The following is a 25,511-nucleotide window of genomic DNA, read 5'->3' as shown; positions in this document are numbered from 1 at the left end:
TCCTAACTTGTAGACAGCAGAAGCAAATGGATGAGATTTCAGTCATCCTTAGCCCCATGCAAGTTCATGGCCAGCCTGGGCTACATGACGGTCCATCTCAAAACAAACAATCAACAACAAACAAACAACAACAAAAAACCCCAAACCCCCAAAATAACCCTATAGCAGACCAGATACTTCCTAGACACCTTGCAAACTCTAAATGGCCCCAGAGGGGCCAGCAGCATGGGGCTCACTTGTTGCTTGGAACACTCTCTTTCCAGATCTCAATTTTCTTTTTCTTTTTTCTTTCTTTTTTTTTTTTTTTTGCTTTTTTTCGAGACAGGATTTCTCTGTATAGCCCTAGCTGTCCTGGAATTCACTCTGTAGACCAGGCTGGCCTCAAACTCAGAAATCTGCCTGCCTCTGCCTCCCAAGTGCTGGGATTAAAGGCGTGTGCCACCACCGCCTGGCTCAGATCTCAATTTTCATATCTGTAAAATGGGTGTGCTAGGGTATGAAAGGCCCTTAGCCTGAGTATCTAAATAGTAGACCTTTATCCTAGCAAGAAGCCTGGCTTTGTAAAGCATGGGCCTGCCACTGTCATGCTGTGACCTCTGAAACCCTTCTGTGTCTGATATTAAATTACCCGGCATATTGAATGAGATGGGACATCCTATTGCCTTTAAAAAACAACAAAACAACAACAACCCTCTTGTCCTCCTAAGAAGAGAGGCCCTTCCTGCTGTGTCAGAAGCTTAGACGGTCACTTCTTATTTCTGTGGTCTACCACAGAAGAATACATCTGCAGACTGTAAGGATTCATGTGTCTCACTTATAAAGGACACAAATCCCCAGTGGACAGGTTTGGGCAGAGATATGCGGGCACCCCTGGGAAAGCACTCCCGGGGTAGCAGCAAGAACATTCATTCTCAGGTCTTGAAGGCTCTCTTGGGCCTCCTCAAATCACTGAGGTGCCCCAGTTCTGGCTATGGCCACCATTAATGAGTTTCACTTGTATTTGAACCTTGAGTTGCTTTGTTCCTATGCCATGAGTCAGGTGTCTGTGGCAGTGGCCACTTGTCACTGGGCAGAGGCACCATCACCCGATCGCCTGAGGACAGATCGAGTTCCATCCGATACTAGCGTGAAGCTCCTGTGGACACTGTATGGTCTCTTTGGGTGGCCATCAGCCTCCTTTCTGCTGGCCCTGTCCCCAGCAGTGGGATGCCTGGGTGCCAGCAGGGACATATATTTAGCATCGGTAGATACTGTGACACATTTTCCCAAAGTGGCTGTAAGAGTTTCCACACCCACCCGAGAGCGAGCCTCGCCCACCAGGCCTGGTCAATTGCAAGCTTCCCAGAGCTGGTGGGTGTAAAGGACTCAGGACTCTCATGATTTAAAGATGTATGGTTTGCTAATTCGTGATGTCAGGCACTGTTCCACTCTGGAGATCTTTGTCTATGGTGGGATAGGGTCAAAGGTTAGGCTGCTCACAAAGGAGTGAACCTAACAGGGTGTCCCCAGGATGGCTCGAGTGTCTTATCCCTACTGGAAGCCAAGGACCACAGTTGAGCTTGTGTGTCCTCCACAGCGGTTCCCATCAAGAATAGGATCAGAGAGACAGAGGGACTTGTTCAAGGCCACACAACTCGGTGGGGTTGAGCCAAGACTGTTGCCAGGACAAAAACGAACTGGGATGGGGCCAGGGTCCTATCTTCGCTGAGGACACCAAGGGAAGCTCATCAGGGGCGTGCCCGAGTGACTCAGCTGGCATTCTAATGTGGCCATCCAGCTTCATTACCCCGTGTTCGTCCCCTCAGTTAACAGTAACAGTAATAACTGTTCGAGAGCCCCTTGTGACACGCCAGACTTAGGTCTTGCCGTGCATCTCATCCCCTGAACTCCAAATGTAGGAAGTATTGAAATATGACCCGACTCTCACATATGATGACCATGAGGGTCAGAGAGGCCCAGCAGCTTGCTCAACAGATCCCATAAGTGAGAAATCCAACACCACCTTGCAGACCACTCGGCCAGGAGCCGGTGACAGTTACGCAGGCACACTGTTGCCAGGGTGCACACGGCTGGTGGAAGGAGTGGATGAGGGCGCAGAAGCCCTGGCAGAGCTTGGAACCCCGTTCTTTTGGAGCATCTGGCTCAGGTGTCAGGGAAGCTGCCATCTGGGAGAGCAGGCGCTCTCTCAGGAGAGGATGGGTTGCAGCAGGAAGAGTATTCCTGGCAGGAGGAACAGCATATGTTAAAGCCTCAGGGTGAGATGGATTTGGGGTGCTGGGGCATGGGCACCTCCCTCCGATTGGCCATCTCACCTCTACCTTCTCCCTGTACCACCACCTCCCTCTGTCACCTGACATCCGGCAGTGTGGACTGCTAGCCTCCCCGTGCCTAGCTTTTCTCTCAGTGTAATAACTTGACAAATGGTTTTCAGGGCTGGATGTAGAGAAGTATGTATCCTTTCAAAACATTTATTTTATTTATCTGTTTTTGAGATGGATCTCATGTAACCCAGGCTGGCTTTGAACTTGATATATAGCCAAGGATAACCTAGAATTTCTGACCCTCCTGACTCCACCTCCTGAGGGGTCACAGGATGTGTACCATCCCACACGGTTGTGGAGTGCCAGAGTCCTATGCCACCGGAGCTGGACCTGCAACCCCCTTAGGACATGCTGAGGTAGGGTTGGAGCTGTGGTGACAGTTAGCACTTCACACAGTTCCCAGGCCCCTGGAGGGCCCTGAGATTGTATTGCTCTTGTGCCAATAGGGAAACTGAGGCACGGCATCTTTCTGTAACAAGCCACTCTGCTGGTGGAGCCAGGGTGATAGCGGGCAGAACTCACGGGATATGAGCACAGTTGGGGGCAGGGACTACACTACTGTCCTCAGAACCTGGGCCGAGCAGGCAGGGATAGACTGTGCGTAGACCCTGAAGTCAGGCCCTTCCTCTTCTCTGACACAAAAGAAGCGTCTTGCTTGCATGAGGTCATGCAGTTGGCTTTCCAGTTTGTTCCGCACCTCTGCCGTGTTACACTACAGGATCCTCCTATGGGGTCCTCTGTGAGGCCATCCTACACAGTGTGACAGAGCCTGCCTTTCCTGGTGTTCTCATGGCCGCTCAGATCACCCCTTTAGGATTTCCTAGCAGACGGGACAATACTGCATACCCATTTGGCAGAACAAACTGAGACTCAGGCTGTGACGGTTGACATGAGGAGTGGGCACAGGACTGCCGAGTGACTTTAAGCAGGCAGCCCACCCTCTCTGAGCCTCAACACAGTCCTCAAGAGATAAGAGTAGCTGAGAAGTTTCCCCCCTCCCACCCCCAGCCCCCTTACCCCTGTCAGCTATGCTCCTTTCTTGGTGTCCCCTGCTGAGGCTAAGGAGCTTCCCACCCCCACCTCATCCCCATCAGCTCCTGAGCCACCAAGCTGGGCCTAGAACCCTGGGCTTTGGCTCTAGGCCCAGATATAATAAACTCTACCATGGACTCTCAACAACACGCCTGGAGTCCAGACCTCCCTTCCTGCCCTATCAGGCGCTGAGTGGGGGACAGCGTGACATCATCCCTGCTGTCCCCCTACCGTCTCAGGCTGGAGCCCACTTGGCACACGGCCCACGGAGCCCACGCCACACAGCCTGCGCCGTGGCAGATGGAAGCGGGATGGGGGCGTTGTGTTTCTCTGATTCACATGCTGGGGTTGGGGGAGGCTGCTGCCCAGCCAGAGCCCCCTCCTCGCTGGCCTCCTGGTGCCACCAAACAGGAACTTTGACCAAGGACAGCTTGTATACTCTTCCCCCCACCCCACCCCCCGGCCACCTGTGTGTCCCCTTGAAGGAAGCAGCTAGACCCTACAGTGTAAATTGTTTGTCCTGGCCACTCTGGAAGGAGAATGGAGGACACCCAGTCCCCAGCTAGAGACAAGACAATGTCTGTCAGTAGCCCTTGAGCACCCTGAGCCTCATGGCACTGGCCCTGCCCCTAAGAACAAAGTTAGGGGTCCTTTCAGTCTCAGTGACACAGCCCTGGCCTTGCTGGTCACTTGCTTGGTGACACTGGGCATGCCTCTTAACCTTTCCTGGAATAAGGGGATCAGTGTGTCCCTTGCATTAATGTGCTCTGGGGCACAGGAGCTGCCATGGTAACCAATAAGGTGGCCTCAGGCCAAAGATGTGTAGAGTTCAGACTCAGCCTTGGTATTGTCCCTCATGAGCAGGGTACAGGGTGACTGCCTGGTACCATCATTCTGCCTGTAGGTCAGGGCTCTGTAAGCCCCACATGAGAGCTGTGGTACACAGGAGAGAGGCCACAGCCTGGCTGGGATGTGTGTCAGGCACAGGGTTTCAGCTGCATAGATTGTGCCCAAAGATACCAGTAGAAGACAAGCTGCAGCCACCCTCTGGATCTGTCATGGTAGGGAAGCTCAGTGGGAGTCTACAGTCACGTCATGAAGCCCCCTGAGGAGCCCTGCACCCTCCGTGTCTCATCTGTCCCCAACTCTGCTGAGTGGCTCCCACCTGAAGTATGAGGTTGCCTCAAAGGATTGGAGGTCTGGGACAAGTTCAAACTTGGCCCTCACCTCTGCTCGGAGGATCTTCCCAATTTGTTCATTGACCAAACAGGAATGAGCACCTGCTGTGTGCCACAAGCACCCACTGTGTTCCATGAGCACCTACTGTGTGCCAGATGCTACCCCAAACACTGAAGATACTACCAAGTTTCTGCCTTGGAACCTCACTGCCTGGATGTCTGGGGAGTGTGGAAACATGGGACCTTGCACAAGTTGAGGGGGACTGTGGAGGGTGAAGGAAGCCACGTCCAATTTGACTCCTCAAAGCCCTGCTGACACTTCTGCGATGTGTTCACCGGAGAATGTCCCTTCCAGTCTGAACCTGTGGCCTAGCCTGCCTGCCTGCCTCAGTTCTGCCCAATTTAAGACAGGACAAAGAAGACTCTGCACGCTCTTCTCCTGGGCTAGACACAGGGTGTCAGAGCCGGCCTCCGAACACCCTGAATGCCAAAGACATTGGCAGCCAGCACTCTCTGTTTATTGGTGTTGGCCACACAATCCTCCCCAGAACGATTCCAAGGTGACAGCACAGTAGTCTCATGAGGAGATAAGCTTAGAACGGCTTGCGTGTTTCCCTAGAATTATTCAGAAGGTTGGTTCCCAAGCTGGGTTTGAGCCCTCGCCTGTCACTTGAGTCTGGGATTGTTACTACAATCCTGAGATAATGGAATGCTAGAGTCCCATCCAGACAACCAGGTGACAGGTGTGTCCCGGGAGGCCCTGCCCTCAACTGTGTCCCAGCCCTAGGAGGGGGGTTTGTGTCCCAGCCAGAGGGCCTACAAGCTGTCAGTGTGGTTCTTGTCCGTTATGAGGTTGTTTGTGAGGGTTTTCGCTCCCTCTGCATGCAGGCTTTGCCTGTGCATACCCTGCCTGCCATAGCTTCACTATCTCAGCTTTGCCCACCAGAAGCTAAGATCGCCTGTGGTGGCCGGCGGGGTGGTGGCACGGCTGTGTGACACCACATCACCATCCTCCCTTTCCCTTTCGAGCAGCAGGAGCTCCCAGCCCGTGGGAACATCTCCTCGGCGCCAGCTCCAGCCATGCCCACCGCCCTGCACTCCAAGATGGACGAACTAGAAGGCCAGCTGCTGGCCAAGGTGCTGGCGCTGGAGAAGGAGCGAGCCGCCCTCAGTCACGGGAGCCACCAGCAACGACAGGAAGTGGAGAAGGAGCTGAATGCCCTGCAGGGTCGCGTGGCCGAGCTGGAGCACGGTAGGTCCTGAGGTGCAGATGGCTGAGCTGCCCGGTCCTGGTCTCTGGCTGGAACTTCCAGAGGCTGTAGAACAAGACAGGGAGAGCCTGCTGGGGGATGGCTGTCACTTTCAAAGTCACAGTTGTCATTTCTAGCTCTGCTGGGCCCCAGGGGCTGGCTGCCGTAGTGACACCCTGGCTGATTTAATCTTCACTAACCATAGGGTTTTCACAGGTAAAGACAGTGAATGTGACAGAGGTCAAGTGATTTATCAAAGGTCACACCGCGGGTAAGAGGATGGTCTAGACCTGTGACCAGATCCTTCAGACAGCACACCACGCATCTAGCCATCCACCATCAGCACCTCTGAGTAATCTATCGACCTCTGTCATTTGTTTAAGCCTCAGGCCTGGCTACTGCTAGGGGTCAGAGATTCGTAATGTAGGTTTAAGTGTCAGACCCCTGGGTTCTAAGTCTGTCACGGGTTTGGCTCTGTGACCTTGAAAGGTCATTGACTTCTCTCAGGCCTCGCTGTTGTCACCTGAGAGATGGAAGGGTGGCGTTAGGGACTTAGGAGCTTATCAGCTCTCACTGGTCCTTGGGAGAGCAAGATGGGAAACAGGGAACAGCTCATGCGCAGGGCAGAAGTTCAGAAGGAAGAAACCTGGGTGTCTTCCTGGAGGAGGGGGCCTGGAGCCAGCCCTAGAGAGCAAAAGCAGAAAGTACCCGTAGGAGCCAAGGGGCCATGGTGGGTTCAGCTGTAGGGGAGCAGTGGGCCTGGGGTGCTCCAGGGAGAAATCCAGTTGACTACTTGGACTGTGATAGTGACCTCCAAACCCACTCAGTCCAGCAGTAAGCTGTCCCTCTGCACCAACATCCCTGAGGACCAGGGAAACTGCATCTTCTCTTAACTGTCAGCAGGGGGGAGGAAGGAAGGCATGAATGGAAAGTAACCTGTGTACAGAGGCATACCTGAGCCTGTGAGGAAGTGATATGAGGAAGTGGCATACGGAAGGCACTTCCAGCCAGCCTGCCACACACGACACCACCCAATGCTTCTAACGTAGGCGAGCAACTGTAAATAGTCATGATCATAGCTGGTATCGGATGAGCCTATGGGCCTACCGACTCTCACAGCGTGGAGTGGAGAACGAGTCATTAGCCCGTTCTACAGAAGAAATGGAGGCCCAAGGAGGTTGCATTTATCTCACAGAGACTCACAGGTCAGAAAGTAGTGATGGCTAGATTTGAACTCAGGACGCCTGGATTCAAGGTGCCCCTGGGCCCAATTTAGTCTCACCTCTCAGCCCAGAGGCAAAAGTAGGCTAAGTGAAATCATGTGGAGCACACCCCCAGCCCGCGGATGGTCTGGAGCCACTACCCCTCACGGCACAGTATCCTCTGACCCCGCCCTGTCCCTTGCAGGGTCCTCGGCCTACAGTCCCCCTGATGCCTTCAAGGTCAGCATCCCCATCCGCAACAACTACATGTACGCCCGCGTGCGCAAGGCGCTGCCGGAACTCTACGCCTTCACTGCCTGCATGTGGCTGCGCTCCAGGTCAGGTGGCTCCGGCCAGGGCACCCCCTTCTCCTACTCGGTGCCCGGGCAGGCCAATGAGATCGTGCTTCTGGAGGCCGGCCTTGAGCCAATGGAGCTGCTGATCAACGACAAGGTGGGCGGGGTCTAGGGCACTGGGCGGGGCTTAGGGCCTCAAGGGAGGGCTCCGCTTGCCCTAGCTCTACCTAGGAGCTGAATGAGTATGGATTGACACTTGCACTTTCCTGCTCACTATACTCTGCACACATTTAACACCTACTGTGCCAAGTTCAGTTCTGGGAATATAGACAATCCAGATGCAGGACTGGCTAAAGAAGGGGGAACAGAAGTCATTCTGCTAGAGGCCAGTCTACAGGCATCTGCACCTTGAGCCCTGCTCGTGAAGGAGGGGGGGATAGTTAACTACCAGGGAGGGCTGCTCCAAAACTTGCCCTTCTGCCCTCCCCACCATGGAAGGAATGATGCCCATATCAGACACCATTCTGAGGGTAATGTTTGAGTCCTGGCTATTTAATGTGCTCACTAGGTGATCTCATTTACCAGCCTGTGACTTAGTTTTCTCATCTTTCATGGGCTCCGGAACTTTCTCTTTTACTACCATAGTCCCACTCTTAGGTCATCCCCTGCCTGTTCAGGCCACCTGTCCCCATGATTAAGGAAGGCCTAGGATCTGCCTGGCATCTGTGAAGTTACAGAGAAAGAGCATCTTTCCCAAAACTGCCTGCTGCCTGCCATATTGTTTCAGCCTAGGGGGTGTCTGGTGTTATTTTGAGACACCCTGGAAATGCAGGTCACACTCATCTGGGACCAGCCCACAAGCTATGCAGCTGGGAGCCCCACCGGGTGTCCAGGAGGCAGTGGCCCTGGGGGGAGGGAGAGGTCAGTGTGCTGCCTTTAGGTTCAAAACATCACAGGGGGAGACCAGCTCCGCGTGGAGAGAGGGCTATCTTCCTCCGTTCATCGCGGCCAGAGGGCAGCCCTGGGCGCTTAGATGGAGAATTCAGCACCCTGGACAGAGCATCGCTCAGTCGGGCCTTGTTCTGCTGCAAGCACCAGGTTTTCAATGCCACAGCCAATCCATGTCCTTTCAGGGGGCCTTTGTCACCGCATTTCTCTTCACATATCCCCCCCTCCCCCCGGCCTCCCCTGCAACCCCAGGCTTCTTCCCCCTAAAGTCTGCCTCACGGCTGTGGCAAAATACCACAAAAGCAGTTTAAGGAAGGGTTTGTTCTGACTCAAATTTGAGGGCAGACCCAGTGGCAAGACCAACTGTAGCTGTGGGCAGGGGTGCAAGGAGGCTGGTCACTTTGTATCCACAGCCAGGAAGAGTGAGATGAACTCCCGACTCTGAGCTAGCCTCTTCCTTCTTATTCTGTCTGAAACCCCAGCCCATCAGCCACATCTGGGGTAGGCCTTCCCTCAATGAGATCTCTCTAGAAACTCCCTCACAAGCAGTAGCGCACAGATGCACGTCTCCTGTGTTGTGTCCACATCCAGTCATGCTGACAGTAGACATGAACAGTTAGAGGTGATGCTGTCCCTAAAGCCCTGCTGTCCCATACAGGCACAGTTTGTTCAAGGCCATGCCCAGATCCACAGTCTGAGTCTGGAACGGGGCCTGGTACCCAGCAGGCATCAGAGAGTGCCTTGTGAAGTCGTGATCTCAAAGCATTTGTGAGGTACAGGAGCCATTTAAAGTCACAACTAGTAGCTTTCACCTCACTGACCAGCGCCAAGGCATCAACAGGAGCTTCTAAGACACCATGGGCAGAGTCCCAGCTTAAGTATACGCTCATGATTGACTAGCCATGTCTGCGTTGGATTCAGGAAGAGGCAGCGACTGTGTATTCTTTCTCCAACTTTACAGATGAGGCGCTGGAAGGAGTGAAGCCTCTCCAAGGTCAGAAAGGGGGCTAGTGGCAGAGTCACAGCCAGATATTGGGACCCACCCATCCACTGAGTCCAAGGCTTATTCTGTCTATGCCAGTGAATGAGCCCTACTGTATGCTGGGATATATATTAGGTGTGCAAGGGAAATGGATTTGTGGACACTGTCCCTACCATGAGTGACCCTGAAGCCCTGAAAACCAGGTCTGAGGATAGCTGTGTGATGGGATCAGGTGAGAAAAGGGAGAGTTAGGACAGGAGAGACAATGGTTGGAATGCAGGTCAGACCTTGGATTCCATCCCTGGAGGAAAGTTATGAGGCTGGCTACCTCATTTTACTTCCCCGGCTTGGGCCTCTGATGTGGGATTTGGGTCCTGTATCCAGGTGGCCCAGCTGCCCCTGAGCCTGAAAGACAGCAACTGGCACCATATCTGCATCTCCTGGACTACAAGGGATGGGCTGTGGTCTGCATACCAGGACGGAGAACTGCGGGGTTCTGGCGAGAACCTAGCAGCCTGGCACCCCATCAAGCCACACGGCATCCTTATCCTGGGCCAAGAGCAGGTAAGGCTCAAGAGAGCCCTTCCTCCAAGTCATTGCCCCGCCCACTCCAGGGCCTGAGAGCGGTGAGCATCCTGTCTGACCCACCAATTTGCCACTGGGCTTAGAAGCAGGTAGAACCTGGGATCAGACCAGAACCTTGGGGCGGAGCTAGAGCTTTGACAGTGAGGCTAGAGCCCTGGAAGGCTAGAGCCCCAGGAGGTAGTCGCTGTGGGGGCAGGGCAGCCTTGGGGGCGGGGCTAGAACCTTGGGAACCAGGCTTTGTCAAGTTCAAGGCTGCCTGGCTTGATTACTCTTCCCTTCCTCCCTCATTCAATGTTTCTCTCCTTTCTTTGTTGCTGTCTTGGCCCAGGATACCTTGGGAGGCCGATTTGACGCCACACAGGCCTTCGTTGGTGACATTGCACAGTTCAACCTGTGGGACCACGCTCTGACACCGGCCCAGGTGCTGGGCATGGCCAACTGCACCGGGCCACTGATGGGCAATGTCCTCCCCTGGGAAGATAAGCTGGTAGAGGCCTTTGGAGGTGCGAAGAAGGCCGCCTTTGATGTGTGCAAGGGGAGGGCAAAGGCATGAGGGGCCACCTTGTTCAGGGCCCCTCCATTGCCTGTCAGTTTCAGGACTTTGAAGGGGCAATCCCTCCTCAGCCTGTCTACACGCCGGCCTTCCCTTCTACCCCACTCCTGGCTATACCTCCCACTTCTCCTCATGGGCACCCACTGCTCCAGAGTGCCCTGCCCTGGATGGGTGTCCCCTCAGCCACCTGGATAGGGACCAGTATCTCACATCAATGTAGGGGTTGAGGCAGTCCCGCCTCCTGGCAATGTATTGGCTTGGTCTCTCCCATCATATACACTGTCCTGCCGATCACATCGGACCCCACTAATTCCAAGGACATCCCCTAAGGAGTCGTGGGTAGAGGTAGCCTTTGACCCTCAAATCCCCTATGCTCCAGGCCTACCTCGGGCTGCAGAAGGGATGCCAGAGATGTATAAAGATCAGACGCTCCTTCTCTATCTTCCTGGGTTACTCACAGGGGCTGCGGGGTCATCGCTCCCACTGCCCCTGCCTTGCCCTCCCTCCTCTCACCAGTTTCTCTGTGTGTTGTGGTTTGAATGTTGGTTTCATGTCGGTTCAAGCCTCACCTCAGTTTCCAGGATGTTCCTTCCCCAGCCCCTACCCTAACAGCTAGGGACCAAAACCCTGGAGGCCAAAGGGCTGTAATCACCCCCTGTACCCACTGGCAACTTTGCCCACCAGCAGGGTTGTCCACCCCACCCCCTCCATGCCTGAGACAGGACCTGCTGGGTCACTCTAGCCTGTCCTGAGAACATCTAAAACAGAGGCACAATGAATGAGGGGATGCTTCCCAGGCAGAGCCTGGTGGCTTAGCCACCATATCACCTCTTTCTGCATGGCCCTGGAAAGGATGGAGGATGCTGGGATGGAAAGCAGAACACTGAGAGAGAGAGAGAGAGAGAGAGAGAGAGAGAGAGAGAGAGAGAGAGAACCCCTAGGTTCTTATGACTTGCTGTGTGGCTTTCAGTAAGAACCTACCCTCTCTGGGCCTCGCTTTCTCCTAGTCCCTACCAACTTCCCCAAGAGCACAGAAGAATGTCAGAGCTGAGAAAAACCATCCATTGTAAGCTCTTGCTGGTGAGAGATGGAAAAGAGCACAGAGAGGGCCATTAACTTGTCTAGGATCAAACAGCACAACATAGCAGGCCCAGGCCCTCTGAGTCCCTCCAAAGTGCTCTTCCCTGTGAACCACACTGCCTGTCCTTGAGCCCTGCTTATACCTGTGCAGGGAGGCACTTGAGAGGACACGTGCTTTCACACAGGGTACCAAAATATCTTCTGGGGACACCCCAACACCTTGACAGCCTGAGGAGGTGAGAGGAAAAGCCCAGACAGACAGAGTTCCAACAGACAGCAGAGGATGCAAGGCCCTGTTGGTCCTCTCCCATGGATTGGAACAGTAGCAGGTTGGGTGAATCACTGGGCACCGGTGCCTCTTGCCCTACCCCACCCACCACTTTTGTCCGTCTGTGCTCTCCATGGCCACTCAGCCCGAGACGTGACGCAGGAGAGGCTGCAGCCCATGTCAGGGAAGCATGGCCGAGACTCGCCTCTGGGCTGCAGATCTGCATTTCCATTTTGAGAGCAACTACACGGCACAGCACCCCCCATCCCCATCCCCTGGAGAGAGCTGCAGAGGCTTCACCCAGAACCTGCTGAGATCCCGGTTGCCCAGTAACAACCAATGACATCAGCCCCAGTGCTAGGTCAAGTGTCTTTTGTGAGGACACCGGTTGTTGCTGGGTGACAGCTGGATTCAGAACTTAGACCTGGGGGACTCTAAGCTGCACTGGGCTCCTGCTATTGTTCTAGAAGAGGCCTTTGCTATTGATTTAGAGGAGGCCTTGGGAAGACAGCATCTTAGGAAGGATGTAGCAGAAACTGCCTGCTCACTGGAGCCCACCAGACACACCATCCCCATCCTTTTGCTTTGTCTCAGTGGTGATGAGAAACAGCACCTCAGTCACATTTCCATGCCAGGTCACCCTGGTTAAACTGCCACCTCCCCACCCCAACCCCACCCAGGAGGGGAAAAAACAGAGGCACCTGGTCAAGGCTCTGTGTATGGATTACTGGGGAAGGGGCTGCCTCTCTATTTCCCAAGTCCCCACCTGCTCTCATCTATTGTGCTGTGAACATTCTCTGAGCATGTGGAGCCCCCACTCAATCTTCTGCTGTCTCCCCAAGCACATCCAACAAGACAGCTGCGGCCCTGAGTTGCCCCTGGGTCTGACAAAGATGGAACTAGGCTGGTTAGGTAGTCTTAGGCCTGGAGACAGCACGGAGCACGGTATCCGCACCATCTGGTTTATCCTCACAGCACAAAGCGAGACTGTTCTTAGCCCTGTGGTGCACAAGAGAAGGATGAGAGGTAAAGTAACTTGCCCAGTGTTGATTGGCCAGCCGGGAACAGCGCGATTTCCATTTGGAGGCAGGTTAGATGCCTAAAGGTCCACGCCACCTCCTTCAGAGTGCAGAAGGAGCAGAGGTGGGGGTGTGGGGCGTGAAGCCAGGGAGGGAGGGGTCTCTCACCTATGCCCAGCCTCAGCCTCAGCCTGAGCTGCAGTCTAAGGGCAAGAAAGGAGTATCTTTAGAGGTCGTCAGAAAAGGCAGGGTGGAAGTGGTTCTTGCTCGGCCCCTGTTCTGGGCACGACCTATGTCAGGTTCTCTAAGCTGTTTTCTGCCAGATCTCCTATCTGTGAGGCATGGAGTGGCCACTCCCATGTCCCAAGGGTCATCTTACCACAGTTACATGTGAATGGGGACCACAGACTGAAGTATGAGGATCTGTTGGGGGTTGGGGGGGGTGTAACTCAACCCTTGGCTTGTAGATGAGGGAGCTGAGGTCTGGCCAGGAAGCTCAAATGACCCTGGAAGTTCCCTTGACTGTCCTTCTCTTCTCCAGGACCCGGTGGTCACTCCCTTCCCTTGCAAACTGAATTCCTATCTACTAGTCCCAGCACCTTTGGCCTGAGAGAAAACTGGAGAAGGTTCTCCTCCCAAATTAGGGACTAGTATCCTCCTTACCCCTTAACTCCAGCTGCCTGCCACCCCTGATCCCGCCTTCCACCCACCCTATTCCCTGCCCCTGCTGGATGGAGAACAGACTCCTTCCCTGGCTGAGCCGCCAGCAGCGAGCATGTGAAGTCATCTGGTTGGACACTTTGGAACGAGGACCCTCCACTGCCCTCCTCCCCCACCTTGCCCTATTTTGTACATAAGTAACACGAGATGCTCTGTATGTGTGAGTGCGTGTGTGATCTGTGCCATGGCTTTTGTTACCATTTCTTGTTTTTTTGTAAATTTGAATGTTCAAAATAAAACGTGGTTTACTCGGAGGAGGCTCTTCTGTCATATGGGAGGTAGAGGAGCCACCCTGCCAGCCTCCAGAGCAACAGCTTCCTCCTAGCCTGGCCCAAAGCCTCACCCATCCATATATGCCCCCACCTGGCCTGACCAGTTCCACTGAGCTAGGCTCAGACACACAGGTTCGCAGGATTCCCGAGGAAGGCTGCACAGAAGCAGGTCCCACGTGGAAAGTGCCCCAGTTCTAACTCGGCTTTGGCCTCATTCCCAACACCCCTTCCCCACCTGTGCCCCAGTTCCAGGATCCGGGTCCCTGGTATTGCTTAGGACCCAATCTTCCTGAGTCATCCCCAGACCTCCAGAGAGCTACATCCCTTGGGGGCTTGGGAGAAGACACAGGAAAAGAAAGACTATGATATCACACACTGCCTCTCTGCTTCCTGCTTTCCTTCCCTCCTCAAATTTTGTCTAGGCTCCCCTCCCTGACCTCTAGACTGGACTCAAACAAGCACTAGTGCCCTTCCAACACTGTCACTGCTGGACTTGATCTCAAGTGGTGACCTTCAGAATATCAGGTCAGAGGGGCTGGGTTGGGGGGCTGTGCATATCAGTGGAACAGAGTTTCCAAACTCCCAAGAGTGGATTTAGCCCCAAAGAAAATGTACATCTTACAGGAAAGCCACAGCCCAGTCTGCTGGGGCCCCAGAGCATCTGTGCGCTCTCAGGTTTGTTTTAAAATATAACCCCAGGGAGCTACAGACAGATACACCTGGAAATCCGAGCTGCTGGCCAACACACCTTATTTATCACACCTTGTAGCACTTTCCTTACAAACATACCTCTTCTGTCTTTGCCCCACTGAGCTGCCAATGCCCCACCACCCAGGGAAATTCCCTTCCACCTGCTCCACACCGGCACAGGCAAAGAGAATACAGCAGGCAAGCCTGGGGCTGTATAAGCATTAACAAGCACAAATCCACAGCCAGAAATGGGCAAGGAACAGCCATTTCCTCCTGCCTCTGCTCAAGGTCTTGCTCTCCCAAACAGCAACATCCTATCTTCTCTGACCTCAGGCTCCAATCCTCTGCCCCAGCCTTACATGCCAGAGGGTGACCTTCCCTGTCATCTCGTCTAAGCATTAGAAGGATGGGCCAGTCTTCCCTCAGTACCATCTCCAAGCCTGACAAGGAACTGTGCCAGCCTTGTCCTCAGCTCCCTCCTGCCACTCCAGATGAACTATGTCTGCTTCTCTCAGAGGCTGGATCCTTCCACTTGACCTTTTTAAGAACCTGTCTTCAGAATCCCCAACTCCTCCTCACCTCCTCACGTGGACGTGGAGGTGACCACGTGTCTCCTCCCTTAAACAGGCCTTGGTTGGGCTTATAGTTGCTGAGGTTTCAAGTCCATGGTCAGCTGGTTCCATCGTTTCTGGGTGGTAAAGCAGAGCATCATAGTAGAGGGGTGTGAGGGAAGGGAAGGGGAAGGGGAGGGGAAGGGGAGGGGGAGGTGATGGGGAGGTGAGGGTGGGGTGGGGGGAGGCGGGGCCAATACATCATTCAAAAAACCATGTCCCAATGACTAATTCCTCCAAATAGGCCTCTCCTCTTAGGAGTCCACACAATTCTTCAGTGAAGTAAGTGGTGGAGTCAGTGCCCTCTGAGCCAATCACCTCTCAACAGCATCACCCACTAGAGACCACTCATCAATCACCTGGAGCAGAAGAGACCCTCTCTTGACCATCCCATGTGTCTTTTTTGTTCTCTTTGTTACAAAACTCCCTGAGAAAGCAGGTATTCCGGCTGGCAGCTCACTTCCATAAGCTGCCTGCCTAGAACTTACAAAGGCCCCAGTTCCCTACCCCCACCTCCGGCATAAACCAAGGATGGTAGCAGGCCTGCTGGCTCTGGAACTCGCCTCAGTTCTATTTGTGGGACCCAGATACACAGCAGGTGTTGGGTGGGCTGCCTGTGTCCAGCTGATCCCAGGGCAGGGCCCACTGTCAACCCCAGAGCTGGGTCAGGCCTCTTATGAGAAGCCTGGGACCAGGAACCTGACCTCTGAGCTCCCAGGTAGCCTAGAACACCTGCCATACTTCAGGAGAGGGGCCCATACTTCAGGAGAGGGGAAGAAGGCAGAGCTTGAGGGATGGAGGGTTTAGAGGTGTCTCTCAGCTCAGTCTCATCCCAGGATCCCATCGGCACTGTGGGTAATATCTTAGCCTCTGTGCTGTGTGTGTGTGTGTGTGTGTGTGTGTGTGTGGGTGGGGGTGTTTCGTTTTGTTTTGTTTTAGACAGGGTCTTTTTTTTTTTAAGATTTATTTATTATACGTAAGTACACTGTAGCTGTCTTCAGACACTCCAGAAGAGGGCGCCAGATCTTGTTACGGATGGTTGTGAGCCACCATGTGGTTGCTGGGATTTGAACTCAGGACCTCTGGAAGAGCAGTCAGTGCTCTTAACCGCTGAGCCATCTCTCTAGCCCTTAGACAGGGTCTTTACATAGTTCATAGCTGTGGCTGTCCTTAAACTCAATGTGTAGACCAGGCTATCCTCAAATTCAGAGATCTTCCTGCCTCTGCAGAGTGCTGGGATTAAAGGTGTTTGCCACTGTACTGGCTGTTTTTGTGTGTCAACTTGACACAGGCTAGAGAAAGATCACAGAGAAAGGATCTTCAGTTGGGGAAATGCCTCCATGAGATCCAACTGTAAGGCATTTTTTCAATTAGTGATCAAGAGGGGAAGGCCCATTGTGGGTGGTGCTATCCCTGGGCTGGTAGTCTTGGGTTCTATAAGAGAGCAGGCTGAGCAAGCCAGGGGAAGCAAGCCAGTAAAGAACATCCCTCCATGGTCTCTGCATCAGCTCCTGCTACCTGACCTGCTTGAGTTCCAGTCCTGACTTCCTTTAGTGATGAATAGCAGTTTGGAGGTGTAAGCTGAATAAACCGTTATGCCTTTAAACCTAGCACTTGGGAGGCAGAGGCAGGTGGATTTCTGAGTTCGAGGCCAACCTGATCTACAGAATGAGTTCCAGGACAGCCAGGACTATACAGAGAAACCCTGTCTCTCGAAAACCAAAAAAGAAGAAGAAGAAGAAGAAGAAGGAGGAGGAGGAGGAGGAGGAGGAGGAGGAGGAGGAGGAGGAGGAGGAGGAGGGGGAGGAGGAGGAGGAGGAAGAAGAAGAAGGAAGAAGAAGGAGGAAGAAGAAGGAGGAAGAAGAAGGAGGAAGAAGAAGGAGGAAGAAGAAGGAGGAAGAAGAAGGAGGAAGAAGAAGGAGGAAGAAGAAGGAGGAAGAAGAAGGAGGAAGAAGAAGGAGGAAGAAGAAGGAGGAAGAAGAAGGAGGAAGAAGAAGGAGGAAGAAGAAGGAGGAAGAAGAAGGAGGAAGAAGAAGGAGGAAGAAGAAGGAGGAAGAAGAAGGAGGAAGAAGAAGGAGGAAGAAGAAGGAGGAAGAAGAAGAAGGAAGAAGAAGAAGAAGAAGAAGAAGAAGAAGAAGAAGAAGAAGAAGAAGAAGAAGAAGAAGAAGGAAGAAGAAGAAGAAGAAGAAGAAGAAGAAGAAGAAGAAGAAGAAGAAGAAGAAGAAGAAGAAGAAGAAGAAAAAGAAACCCTGACTAAGACAGCCACCAAGCACCCAGTATATGTTTCTTTTTAAGACTTCTATTTCTTTGGGCAGTGGTGGTGCACGCCTTTAATCCCAGCACTTGGGATGCAGAGGCAGGTGGATTTCTGAGTTCGAGGCCAGCCTGGTCTACAGAGTGAGTTCATTTTGGCTTGTTGTGATTCAAAGCATGTGCCAGCATGCCCAGCCTCCCGGTATATTTAGTGTGCAGGAAAGACATCTCCGTCATCCCAGCCTGTCCTCTCCTTGGCCCTCACTCAGCCACTCTCCCCCTTTGCCTATCACACTCTGGACATGCTAGCCATCCTGCTGTTCCCTGACGTGTGCCAAATAGAGGAAATGTGCACATGTGTGTGTCCCTGGGACCAGACTGCTGCTTCTCCTCATTCCCAGCAGACTGACTTCCGCTTGCTACTTAAGTCTAGCTTGTTGCGTAGTGCTCCCAGAAATCTTAGTTGGGGTTTTACTACTGTGAAGAGATACCATGGCCACAGCAACTCTTATAAAGGAAAACTTCAGTTGGGTCGGCTTACAGTTTCAGAGGTTTAGTCCTTTATCATCCTGTTGGGAAGCAAGACGGCATAGTACTAGAGAAGTCGCTGAGAGTTCTATATCTTAACCCACAAGCAGCAGGACACTGCCACACTGGTCGGACTTGAGCTTATAAGACCCCCAAAGTTGGCTTCCACAGTTAGACACTTCCTCAAGCAGAGCCACACCTCCTAATAGCACCACTCCCTGTGGGCCAGACATTCACACACACCAGTCTATGGAGACCATTCCTATTCAAACCATCATACTGGCTATCCTGGGCTAATTGGCTTCCTGGTCATCTGTCATCTGTCACCTTTTTCCTGTATTCCAGGGCTGGGGACCAAGCCTGCCCTGGGACTTCTATCCTGGTGGCCACAGCATGTGCCTCTCTTTGTAAACACCTTGCTTGCTTTTATTGTGTGCCACGCAGAGTGTCCTACAGAATGTGTGTCACCCTCATGGCCGAGGCGCCAGATTTTCCTTTTTCACCGCTATGTATACATGCCACTTGGTGCAGACTGGGTGCTTACTGAGTACAGTTTCTGGGTAATGGTAACTGAAATCTACTGAGTGCTTACTATGTGCCAGGCACTCACTGATCTCAGTAGTTGGCCTATATTAGCTCAATAGCTCAGCAAGGGAATTAGCAGGAGAACTGAGACCCGGGAAGAGGCTTTGCCATGATCAGGGGGCCGGGAAGCAACAGCACTCAGGTGTTTATGCAGCCCAGATTGCAGAAGGAATGTGCTGCTAGAGCCCCATCACTGCTGTTAACCACCTGAGCCCATCCACTTACAGAGAGAAAGGGTTTCTTTTACCTCATGGAAATTTTAGTCCATGAATTGGCTCCATTGTTTGTTATCTATCTATCTATCTATCTATCTATCTATTCATTCATTTATTGCATCCCAATCAGTTCCCCTCCTTCCTTCCTCTCTTCCTGGTTCCTCCCCCCACCTCCCCCTTTCATCAACCCCCATCCACCCCTCCTCCATTTCTCTTCAGAAAAGGGTGGGTTTTGAATCCAGAGTGACATACTCCAGCAGGAGTGTGTGAGAAATAAAACCACTCACCTCATGGCCATGAAGGAGGAGGAGGAGGAAGAGGAGGAGAAGAAGAAAGATGTGTCCCTTTAAAGACTTGTCACTCATGCCCTAAGGGCCTCCTACTAAGTTCCCACCAATCAAGAGTTCTAAGTCCTCCTAATAGTGCCAAGCTGGGGACCACACTTTAAACACACGGGCCTTTGGGAGACATGTATCTAAACACAGGGTCCTTTGGGAGACATTCATCTGAACACAGGGATGCTGCACGAGGTAGACTCTGTGTGGTATGTATGACTTAAGGGTCCCTTAGTCCCTTCAGGGACATCAAAATACAAAGGCTTGAGTAGGGGCTTTTTTTGCAGACTGAGAAAACCCAGGGACATCAAACATGTGCCACCCAGTAAGGTCCCAGAGAGAGGAGTAGTTCAGAGGGGTGAGCCTGGTCTCCCAGCTATGACCACTTAAAAGAGATGCCTCAGGTGAGAACAGGTTTGTATGTACGAGAAACTAGAGGGCAAATATGTAAGAGCTTCCTGTTAGAAGTGGGGGTTCAAGATGAGGTGCTCCGGAAAGGTCTTCAGGGATCCCCACAAGTTACACACTTTCAAGCACAGTGCATGGGAAGTAGTCTGATTCTCCCACAAAGGAAGACCTGCTCTAGGTCTCTCATTCATTAAATTAAAATGCCAGGCACTTCGACAGCGGCTTGCTAGATGCAAAGGTCAGCCCTTCCTGAAGGATGGAAACCTCATTCGACCCTCACACCGTGCTTTCGTTATAGATGGTTCTGCGGTCCAAAGACAATGATCAGAGAGGCCTTCGAAAAGAATGAGCCAGATCGAGGAGGGGAATTTAAAGTCCAATAGATACAATGCATTAATCTAAACACACACACACATTCATACATAAACAGATAACACACACAAATAAACACAACACTCACATATGCACATGTACACACATTCACACATGATCACACATATATATTCTCGCACATGTACACACACACACAAACATGTCTTAGCTAGGGTTTTTAATTGCTGCAACAAAATACCATGATGGAAAAGCAAGTTGGGGAAGAAAGGGTTTATTGCTGTTCATCACCAAAGGAAGTCAGGACTGGAACTCAAATAGGACAGGAACCTGGAGGCAGAGGCCGGAGCTGATGCAGAGGCCATGGAGAGTGTTGCTTACTGGCTTACTTCCCCTGACTTGCTCAGCTTGCTTTCTTATAGAACCCAGGACCACCAACTCAGGGATGGCCCCACCCACAATGGGCTGGGCCCTTTCCATCAATCACTAATTGAGAACATGTCCTACAGCTGGATCTTATGGAGGCATTTCCTCAACTGAGGCTCTTTCCTCTCTGATGACTCTAACTTGTCAGGTGGACTCCAAATCAGCCAGGACCCACAAATTCACACATCTTCACACACATAATCACAAGAACAAATAAAATATAAGGGAAGCACTACCTCCGTGCTGGTGACACTGCCCTTTACACTGGCAGGATATTGTTGTCAGGGGACATTGCTGAAGGGCATGTGAGGTTGTTCTCTCTCTCTTTCTTTAAGATTTATTTTTATTTTTTATTTATGTGTAATTGGGGTTCTGGGGGAGATGTGAAGGTGCATGTGTGCACTCAGGATCCCCTGGAGCTGAAGTTGCAGGCAGTTGTGAGCCAGCATGTAGGTGCTGGGAACTGAATTTGGCTCCTCTGAAAGAGCAGCAGAGCTCTTCACCGCTGAGTCCTGCCTCCCGTGCCACTCTATTTTTTTTTTTTTTTTTACTTTTTTAAAATTTTATTTCATTTTTTTTGAGTCGGGGTCTTAGTTTGTATCTGCTCTGCCTCCTAAGTGAGGGAATGAAAGGCATCACCCAGTGGCTTGATACAATACACTTTTAAGTAACCAAAAGATTTATTTGTGTTGCAGTTGTTGAGACAAGGCCTCATTGTGCAGCCAAGGCTGACCTTGAATGCTAGATTCTTCTGCCTCAGCCTCCCAAATGCTGAGATTTCAGGTGTGAGTCACCATACCCAGGGAAGAAGTCATCTTTGATCAGACTACATGTTTAATTGAACTAAATGACAATGAGAACAGACAACCCTAACACATGTGTCTTAGTTAGCGGTTCTGTTACTGTGATGAAACAATATAGCCAAATGGGGGAAGAAAGGCTTTATTTTGCTTCTGCCTCTTGTGGATCACTGAGGGAAACCAAAGCAGGGACCACACAGGGGAGGCACCTGGAGGCAGGAGCTGATGCAGAGGCTATGGAGGGGTGCTGCTTACTTGCTTGCTCCCCATGGCTTGCTCAGCCTGCTTCTTTATAGACCCCAGGACCACCAGCGCAGGGATGGCACTGTCCACAACCCCATCAATCCCCAGTTAAGAATATGACCTCCAGGCTTGGTGCTTTCACTATTGAGGCTCCCTCTGTCTCGGATGCTGAGATGGATCTATTGTGACAAATTGATGTAAAACCAACCTGTAGCAGAGGCTCCAGTAAGAAGGAAGCTTGCCGGTTACGCAGAAAGGTTGGGAAGGAGGAAAAGGAAGAGCTAACTGGAAACAGGAACAGGGCAGCGTAAAGATAAGACAGTAAAAAATACTAATGTGGAAGTGGAGCTGGAGGGATGATGGCTCAGTGGTTACAAGCACTGGCTGCTCTTCCAGGGGACTTGGTTTGATTCCTAGAACCCATCATCTGTAACTCCAGCTCCAGGGGATCGGACTTCTGGAGTGTAAAGGCATCGGACATGGATGTGGCACACTAACATGTATGCAGGCAAAAATACCCATGCAGATAAAAATTAACAAACTAATTAAAATAAAAAAATCACGTTTGGGAGAAGAAAATAAAATGGGAAACAAAAATATTGATAGACTCAATAAATTCAACAGTTGGTGTGAAGCAAGGTCTCGAGGCTAGGCCTGTTGGCACATGGCAGTCATCTTACCACTTGGGAGGCTGAGCAGAAGGTGCAACAGTTAAGAGATTTGACTTTTTAAAAAATGAAATACAGACTCAGAATGGTTAAATTTCAGTTCAGAGGGTATAAGAAAATAGAACTTGTTTGTCAGACTGGTTTAAAGCCAGCTCTGTTCTAGAAGAGGGTATAGGAGGGGAGACCTGATTCTTTGTTCCCCCTCCTCCACAACAAAGCACACATGTGTGTGATGTGTTCCTTAATCCAGTGGCAGGCCTGAGAGCTGAGATACCTCCCTACCACTGTGCCCTCTGGGTCAAGCATCAAGGAACCTTAGAACACCTGCTCCCTGTTAGGACCTTGGCCTGGAGTTCACAGAAGAGGGAATCTAGCCATACAGGGCATACAAGAGGTTTCAGCAACACACAGAGAGGTGAGAACCCAAGGGACTTATGTTTGCCTAGCATCCTCATCCCAAGAGTTTATAGGCTCATGGGAGTAGAGCAAGAGAATAAAGAGCCAGAAAAGAACGCAGGGGCCCGGGAGCAGAGAGATCAGTGAGAAGCAGCCTTCAGCTGAGGAAGAGCCTTGAAGGGTTGGGTTTCTCCTACTTTGTACAGCTAGGGGCTTGAAGCAGGAGGAAGGCGAGCCCTGACTTCCGACCTGGGGCAGTCACTTGATCTCATGGTGCATTCTGGGCCAACAGGAAGGAGCTGTTAACAAGGAAATGACGTGGGTTTGGGAAGGAGCTTGCTGACTGCAATGGAGGACTAGGGAAGGGTAGAGCTAAAGATGGCAGCCCGGGAAGGAAGTAGTTTCTATGACACTGGCTCCAGTTGTATTGCTGTGCTGGGACAGTCCTGTGAGGAGGCAGGACTGAGGACTAGAGGCCCAGTCACTGGCTGGAGTAGGCTAGGGTGGAGAAAGTATAAAGGTGACAGCTTGGTGTGTGCTACAGGCACCTAAGTGATGAGTGCAGTCATTTACCCAGATGGGAAATCTGGGGAGAACAGGCTGGAAACACACTACTTGGAAAAGCTTGTGGGCCACTCTGGTAGAGACAGCCAGGATGCTATGGGACATCTGAGCCTCCGTGCACAACAAGAGACCTAACCTGGGGAATAAAAGATCAAAGCAATCAGGACCTAGCTCAGTCATCCTCAATCTTCCCAATGCTTCAATACAGTGCCTCCTGCTGTTGAGATACCCCAAGTATAGCATTATTTTCATTGCTACATCATAACTGCAATCTTGCTATTGTTACAAATTGTAATGTGTTTTCCCATAGACGTAGGTGATCCCTGTAAGGGGTCGTGACCCACTGGTTGAGAACTGCTAATCTAAAAGGACAAGGATTAAGGGAGCTGCGGGCCTTAGAGCCCCAAAGGGACAGTGGTAAAGCAGCATTCCTCAGCAAGGCACAAATCAAGAGCGCCACTCCCTGGAAGAAGGGGACATTTCCAGAGTACCCACTTCCCACCTACAGTTCCAGTAAGTACCCCACTGGATGGGAATGCAAGCAAACAGAGAGGAGGTATTCCTGTTTTTGTCCATCTGACAAAGTATCTGGTAGAAGCAATTTAAGCAAAGACAATGTAGCCAGGCATTGTGGCAAATGCGTTTAAGCCCAGCATTTAGGAGGCAGAGGCAGGCAGATCTTTGAGCTGGAGACCAGCCTGGTCTAAGTTTCAGAACAGCCTGGGATACACAGGAAAGCCCTGTCTCAAAAAAAGAAAAAAAGTTTCTTTCGGTTTAAAATCCAGAGGTAGTGTCATTATAATAGAGAGGGGAATCATGTCAACCAGGATGTGGCTCCTGTGTCTTGGTGGCTCCAGTAGCCGAGAGGAAGGCAGGAAGCAGGGCAGGACAGGGCAGGGCTGTAACCTTCAAGGCATGTTCCTTAGCTGCCTACCAGCTAGGTCTGATGTCCCAAAGGTTCCACCACCTGCAACAGTGTTATCAGCTGGAAAGCAAATGTGCAAACCATAAGCCCTTGGCTGACATTTCCTATGGAAACAATAACCACTTGTCAGAAAAACACAGTAATATTAAGGACCAAAGCAAGAGCCCAAGATGGGAGCCAAAAATGAATTAGAGGTCTGGGGGACACAAGAGAGCCAGGTTACCCTGTTACCCAGTAGCTCCCACAAGGTAGCCTGCAGAAAAACACCCTATGATCCTCCATTCCGTTGCAGGAGATCCTGGAATCTGCACTGCAGAAAGATCTATAGGTACTACCTCTGTGATAGAGAACTGTGTGAAGGTTTCTGCGGTTGGTGCTGCCAGCAGGGAAGGAAGATGGTCTAACAATTGCTGTTGCTCCTCAGAAGGTCACTGGTAACCACAAGAGAGGGAATTTCAGAAACATCGTGGGAGTGGAAGCCAGATTGTGGTGGGCGGGAGAATGAATGGGAGGCGAGAAAGAGAGGATGGCAAACAAGGACCCCTTTGGGGGAGTCGTTTGTGTAAGTGACAGAAGTGAGAGCGTCATCCCCCTCAAAGGCTGCCCTTCATCTCCTGGAGAAAGTTGGAAAAGAGGATTAAGGAAATTTGAAGGCTGAGTAAGATTCGCCACAGACAGTCAGAACTTTCCAGGGAGGCTAGCTAGGAACTGTCGTGTGCTGAGCTGAATTCCTGCTGCCAAGTCTCAAACCAAGCCCAATGTGTGTGTTCTGGGTCTGTACACTCAAGCTAGGTTAATCCACTGTCCCAGATCAGACCTTGTTACCACTCTCCCCAAAGCTCTCCAGCAACCAATGACTCTATCTCACCTCACACCAGGGGCCACTTGTGTTTCAAACCTCTCTTTCTTCTGCCCTGCTTCTTTCTTTGTCTTCCCCTCTACTTGACCTACTATGTTGACCCTGCACTCCTACTACGTTGACCCTGCACCCAGGCCTCTTGGAGCTACCGCTGTCCCGCTCCCATTAGCATTCTGGTCATCTTGGGCTCTTCCCGCCTCGTTGTCCCACTTAAAAAGAGCCAGTACCCTGCCAGTCTCTGCTATAGAAGCACGCGGAAACGATTCCATTTCTTCTCATGGCTCTATACCTTCTGAACTGTGCCTTCCGCAGAATCACCAGCTAGTGGGGCTTCATTAATGATTGCATGATACGCATAGAATAAATGTTTAGATTATGGGGCATTCCACTGATCCATTCTTCTTCTTCACCTTCCCCTCAGCAAGAGGCTCTAACACTCTTTGGTCATTTCTTTCCAAGAATCAGAAGCAGGTTCCAGACAACTGCATCTGATGGTACAGGTGTCTCCCAGCCCCTGGGACAAAGCAACCCTGGAGGGTTTGCACAAGGGAAAGATCTGGATTCCTTCTCTGAGGTTATGCCTTGATTCTTTCCTTCAGTCTCTCTAGTTCTACACATTGGCCCAGACGGGATCACGGATGCTGTTAACAGTAAGCACTGTGTTGCGAATCAATGAGACAGTCACTCACTGTAAAGGACTAAAACACTACCTAAGTTCTGGTGGTTATCAGGCTCCTGCGGTCGTCGTAAAATAGCAGATCAGCGTCACGACACCAACAAACTGCATTTGTCATTTTCGATGTCGAAAACTCCCAGGGCAATACAGCTTTAAGAAGTTTGTTCCTCTACAAAGACTACTTCTGCCTGTCCGCAGCTGCTCCGGCAGGCTTAAGACGACTATGAGCGAAGCCCCACCTCCTCGGTCTTTAAGCCACGCCCCTCGCGTAAGCTCCGGCCTCCTAGGCCCCT

The 25,511-nt window shown here is 51.7% G+C and overlaps 2 protein-coding genes and 1 long non-coding RNA gene across 7 annotated transcripts in view; 2 read left to right on the top strand and 1 right to left on the bottom strand.

The window, feature by feature from the left end:
• Npcd (neuronal pentraxin chromo domain) overlaps positions 1 to 13,688 on the top strand; it is a 47,983-nt gene extending 34,295 nt beyond the window's left edge. For both annotated transcript variants that reach the window (NM_001013360.2, NM_001013362.2), the window contains 4 exons: positions 5,564 to 5,783; positions 7,189 to 7,436; positions 9,594 to 9,773; positions 10,123 to 13,688. In NM_001013360.2, coding sequence (NP_001013378.2) covers positions 5,564 to 5,783; positions 7,189 to 7,436; positions 9,594 to 9,773; positions 10,123 to 10,347 — 873 coding nt within the window. In that variant the 3' untranslated portion in view covers positions 10,348 to 13,688. The remainder of the gene's footprint in view (positions 1 to 5,563; positions 5,784 to 7,188; positions 7,437 to 9,593; positions 9,774 to 10,122) is intronic.
• Nptxr (neuronal pentraxin receptor) overlaps positions 1 to 13,688 on the top strand; it is an 18,359-nt gene extending 4,671 nt beyond the window's left edge. Inside the window, exons 2-5 of the mRNA NM_030689.4 lie at positions 5,564 to 5,783; positions 7,189 to 7,436; positions 9,594 to 9,773; positions 10,123 to 13,688. Coding sequence (NP_109614.2) covers positions 5,564 to 5,783; positions 7,189 to 7,436; positions 9,594 to 9,773; positions 10,123 to 10,347 — 873 coding nt within the window. The 3' untranslated portion in view covers positions 10,348 to 13,688. The remainder of the gene's footprint in view (positions 1 to 5,563; positions 5,784 to 7,188; positions 7,437 to 9,593; positions 9,774 to 10,122) is intronic.
• On the bottom strand, positions 5,730 to 25,511 carry Gm30977. Of its 4 annotated transcripts, XR_875488.3 has the most exons (4): positions 25,253 to 25,511; positions 14,976 to 15,084; positions 6,736 to 6,838; positions 5,730 to 5,847 (listed from the first exon to the last, which is right to left on the bottom strand). It is a non-coding gene; the product is annotated as a predicted gene, 30977 (long non-coding RNA). The 4 variants fall into 4 exon arrangements; XR_384251.4 differs by having other exon boundaries at positions 5,730 to 6,838; XR_875486.3 differs by lacking the exon at positions 6,736 to 6,838.

The sequence above is a fragment of the Mus musculus genome, chromosome 15 (genome assembly GCF_000001635.26).
Source record: "Mus musculus strain C57BL/6J chromosome 15, GRCm38.p6 C57BL/6J".
NCBI classification, from domain to species: Eukaryota; Metazoa; Chordata; class Mammalia; order Rodentia; family Muridae; genus Mus; species Mus musculus.
This window is presented reverse-complemented; position numbering and strand designations above follow the sequence as displayed.